The 5,206-nt window shown below is 43.0% G+C and overlaps 1 protein-coding gene across 1 annotated transcript in view; it reads right to left on the bottom strand.

Annotated features, from left to right (window-relative positions):
* txndc5 (thioredoxin domain containing 5) overlaps positions 1-4,969 on the bottom strand; it is a 24,358-nt gene extending 19,389 nt beyond the window's left edge. The window contains exons 1-2 of the mRNA XM_061965457.2: positions 4,710-4,969; positions 733-885 (exon numbers count right to left, since the gene is read on the bottom strand). Of these exons, the coding sequence (XP_061821441.1) occupies positions 733-885; positions 4,710-4,888 (332 nt within the window). The 5' untranslated portion in view covers positions 4,889-4,969. The remainder of the gene's footprint in view (positions 1-732; positions 886-4,709) is intronic.
* Between the last annotated feature and the right edge of the window lie 237 nt (positions 4,970-5,206).

The raw sequence follows: 5,206 nt of genomic DNA, 5'->3' as shown, positions 1-5,206 counted from the left end.
CTGGGGTTCAATCCCCACCTTCTACCATCCTAGTCACGTCCGTTGTGTCCTTGGGCAAGACACTTTACCCCTTGCTCCTGATGGCTGCTGGTTAGCGCCGTGCATGGCAGCTCCCGCCATCAGTGTGTGAATGTGTGTGTGAATGGGTGAATGTGGAAATACTGTCAAAGCGCTTTGAGTACCTTGAAGGTAGAAAAGCGCTATACAAGTATAACCCATTTATCATTTATTTATTTATATAAATAAACTTTGATTGATTGATTGTTTCACTGACAAAAAACAGGGTCAAAAAGGCGGTAGAAATTTGACAATTCCTTAATATTTTCGAGGGTTAGTCTGTTAGTAAGTGGTTGATTTCTATAGGCTAGTAAGGCAAAGTTTTGTACCTGACAAGTTTCGGCTATCTTGCTTCTGCAGCCTTCATAGAGGTGTCACGTGATGTTAGCGTGACGTCATCTGTGACGTGTTATATGGATTGTTCCATCCCACCTGAAGTGGTGGGATGGCGGTGTGCCCTGGTGTGCGCAGAAACTTGTCAGGTACAAAACTTTACCTTAGTAGCCTATATAAATCAACCACTTATAAATACACATTAGTAGGCTAAATGAACCTCTTCAACATATTATTCTGGAAGATGTTTTTTCTCTCTTGAAAATACATTTATAGCAAGTTGCTAATATTTTCATTGGATTTTTTTCTGAATTACGTATCAAACATTTGTGTAGTACTTACGTGGGATAGCCCCTGACCCCGTGCTCATTGGAGCAGAACTTGGTGTCCTGGACACAGTCCACTTTGACCACATAGACCGGGGGGTCGTCCATACTGTTGTATTTGTCCGCTAATTCGTTCCATGCCGGCTGCAACCTCTTACAATGGCCGCACCTGTACACATGAAAGATCAAGTTGTAAACTAAAATACTTTTACATTCAATAACAAGCATGTATTGGTTAACATTTTTTTATTTTCAAGATGGCACCGCTGTAGTGGCTGCTGTTGGCAGGAGCTCTGTGGTCTTGTGTCATCCCTCTTGTTTTCATGTTTTCTTTTGTTTTTTTTGCCTTTTGTTTCGGGACCCTTTGGGACTGTGTGACAAGGAGTGGCACTTTCGTGACTTCTGCAGTGCTTTTTTGTGAACTTCTGGATCTGCCTGCCGGGAGCCTTTTGGCCATGGAGACCAGCTGCTGGGTCTCTGCCACACCAGAGTCCGTTTAGAGAGACTGGATTGGAAGAGATGCGGATGAAGAGACAGGACTGCGGAGCTGGTGCTGAGCGCTGGGACGGACAAGCTTCACGGTGTCTTGGCTGAATGAGCAGGTATCGGACACCTCGGTCTCCTTGGACGTATCCTCACTCATCCATGCGGACTGGACACTGACCGAGAGTTGGTGGGCGGCCGAGGTTGGAGTCTGCTCTCTTGGTTGCTTTGTTGGGTTTGCTCCTGTCTCTGGCCATACTCCCCCCACCCCAGCAGACGATGGCATGGAACACCGCAGAGGCCACCACAGTGTATATGTTTTTTAATTTTGTTGTTGTTTTACTTTTGTGGCTGTGTGTAGAAGTGGCTGGTTCCATCAGCTAGGGCTGGGCGATATAGCGATATACTCGATATATCGCGGGTTTGTCTCTGTGCAATATAGAAAATGATAGAATGATAGAAAATATTGTGATATTCGAGTATACGTTCTCACGCAGTTGCTTTTAGCTGCAGGGCATTAAACTGCATGCATTTCTCACTCTTTCCTGTCTCTCCTTCTCACAGAGACTTAAAACAAGCGCACTTTCTTACATACGTCACATACTATCACGTGAGCAACGTCACACGCTCCCGCGGAGCAGACAGGTAGCGACATGGTAACGTTAGCTGTGATGCTAACAGCTAACGGTGTGGTTTGAGTGGTAATACGAGAGAAAGAAGGTGCAAATCTGGTAACAAATGGAGGAATAATTAATTCCCAAGAAAAACAGCACGGGGTCCATCGTCTGACGGTGGTTTGGCTTCAAGCGAGAATATGTCTTTACATGTCAACATCTCCGTTCGGTGCGACACCAATCTAAATGCCGAAGCAACTATTTCCACATCAACACCATATGACATATACTATTTGATATGCAGCTCATTTTTATGTGACACTTATTGAAATATATTGTGTGACATCATGCACAAAAGTGCACTTTATTTGTTTTAAACTATTGTAGTGGCGTTCTGTACAAAAAGTGCACTTTAATTTAGTCCATCCATCCATCCATCCAATTTCTACCGCTTAGTCCCATCGGGGACGCGGGGGGCGCTGGAGCCTATCTCAGCTACAACCGGGCGGAAGGCGGGGTACACCCTGGACAAGTCGCCACCTCATCGCAGGGCCAACACAGATAGACAGACAACATTCACACTCACATTCACACACTAGGGCCAAATTAGTGTTGCCAATCAACCTATCCCCAGGTGCATGTCTTTGGAGGCGAGAGGAAGCCGAGTACCCGGAGGGAACCCACGCAGTCACGGGGAGAACATGCAAACTCCACACAGAAAGATCCCGAGCCCGGGATTGAACCCAGGACTACTCAGGACCTTCGTATTGTGAGGCAGACGCACTAACCCCTCTTCCACCGTGATGCCCTTTACTTTACACTTTAATTTAGTGTTGTTTTGAAATGTCCTCTTAGTGACATCATTCACAAAAGTGCACTTATAGCTTGTTTTAAAATGTCTCTGACAATCTTGCAATTTCTGTTTTGGAAATGACATGAATGTTTGTGCCACTGCTTAATAACTGTTTAATAAATACAGTTTAGCTAAATTGACTTAGTTGTGATTTCCCTCTCTGCATGAAAGTTTAAAATGAGCATATATTAATGCAGTATGAACAAGAATGTTTTAATGTAGACACATAGAATCATCATACTGCTGTGATTATATGCATCAAGTGTTCATTCAAGGCTAAGGCAAAATATCGCCTATCATGTATCGTGACATGGCCCAAAAATATCGAGATATTAATAAAAGGCCATATCGCCCAGTCCTACCATCAGCTCTGCTCTTTTAATGTCTTTAATGTTTCCCTCTTACACACATGCTTATGTATGCTATGGCTATGAGTAGTGATGGGTTGATGAGGCGTCATGAAGCGTTTCGACACATTGCAAAACTGTATTGATACTGTGTCACTAAATACTGACATCTGCTGGACATTAAAAATCCCTACAGGCAACCTATGGACCGACTCAACTGACACTGATTTTATGACCTAGTATATACAATAATATAAACCAAGTCATTGTATTTCATTTAGGATTATTTCATATCTTCATTTAAATAAAAATATATTTTTATGTTTTTTAGATAGTCAATAAAAAATATGAACATGTATAATAACATGGAAATCTAAGAGAATGTGTTGGGAATGAGGATGCTTGTGGACTGGGATTTTTTTTAATTAATTTTTTACACATTTTTATAAAAAAAAAAACAGTTTTTCCAACGTATTCAATTTTAGACGATTTCTTTCATTGATTGATTGAGACTTTTATTAGTAGATTGCACAATGAAGTACATATTCCGTACAATTGACCACTAAATGGTAACCCCCCAATAAGTTTTTCAACTTGTTTAAGTCGGGGTCCACTTAAATTGATTAATGATACAGATATATACTAACATCATAATACAGTCATCACACAAGTTAATCATCAGAGTATATACATTGAATTATTTACATTATTTACAATCCGGGGTGTGGGATATAGAGGGAGGGAGGGGGGGGGGGGGGGGTTAAGTTTGGTTGTTATCAACACTTCAGTCATCTCTTCTTAGTTATTATTTCTCCGGCTGTAGAAAAAACCCGCTCACAGGGCACAGAGAAGGCGGGAGTGCGACACAGTTCGCGTATCGGTCACGTGACCAAAACAGCTCATGATCGGTCACGTGACTTTCTAAAAGCGGTACGCGCACCGACACAGGGTTTCGCTCTATGAGCTCGACGCATGCGCCGATGCATCAGTGTTGCCGGACCCATCACTAGCTATGAGTGTTTTCCCTCTTGGCCTCAGTCTGGACCCCCTCTCCAGGAGCCCAGGCTTAGACTGAATATTTGTTTTCTTATTAACCCCACCCCCTACCCAGCCTTTACCTGTTTCTCACCTTTTTTGTAAGGTGTACCGGAAGTTGGCAGACCCGTCTGTGATCCTGTTCTGTCTCCCTGTAATGTTTGTCTGCTCTTGAGTGGGATTGTGTTGAAATTTCCCCTCTGGGATTAATAAAGTATTTCTGATTCTGATTATGAAAAGCCTTGATGTCCATTCCTACAGAATGAAGCGTCATCTTCTGGCCCGCGTTCCACACATATGACACCAGTCAGTCGCCGGGTGCCACGTCAGCTCAGCCTCCCAACTTGAAAGCTTCATCAGTTACCCTTTGAAAAATTACTCGAACAACATTTGATGTTTACTCTCAAACACTACAGACAAAAACAGTCGAAGTAGTTAAAAAGCCAGTACGATAGCTAGCTTGAAATGCTATTAGCAGGAAAGCTAACCGTAAAGGTAAAGCACACGGAGGAAATTTTAAATGATGGCTAGCTCTATGCTAACTAACTAACTGGCCAACTCGTTTATAAATATACTGAACAAAGATTTAGTAACAATGACAACACTAGGAGGTCAGTTACGCTTCTTTAGTCATGTTTTCCCTACAAAACTTGCTACTCACCATGGAGCGTAAAACATGACAAAGTGCGGCGCAGTGGGCACTGCCTCGTTGAACATGTCCACCGTGTACGTGTGCTTGGCGTGCTCGTCCTCGGCGTCACCATCACAAAATACCCCGGCAAACAACAATGCAAACAAAAAAGCAAACATAATGGGAGTGCAAATCAGTGCGGACGCCATGGTGTGCCTGCTGGTGTCCTGCGAGCTTGGTAGAAAGCAGCTGCCCGCGCCGTAGCTTTCGTGTTAACGTATAAACGGTGTGGATGGGACGCATGCGCGTAAGGAGGATAGTGATGGCGTTATTCACGTAAGTTGTAACTCTGCACTAGCTTGCAGGCGTTTGCAACTGCTTTCGCCGGCCGGTCTGGCACAAGAAATTGGATCACATTACGCCCAAAATAGATTTTATATCATTAAATAGTATTTGTTTCTTAAAAAAAAAAAAAAAACATATTTAAAGGGGTCGAATTTTTACATACTCTTAATCACCAATTATAA

This window comes from Nerophis lumbriciformis, linkage group LG07, assembly GCF_033978685.3.
Source record: "Nerophis lumbriciformis linkage group LG07, RoL_Nlum_v2.1, whole genome shotgun sequence".
Classification (NCBI taxonomy): domain Eukaryota; kingdom Metazoa; phylum Chordata; class Actinopteri; order Syngnathiformes; family Syngnathidae; genus Nerophis; species Nerophis lumbriciformis.
This window is presented reverse-complemented; position numbering and strand designations above follow the sequence as displayed.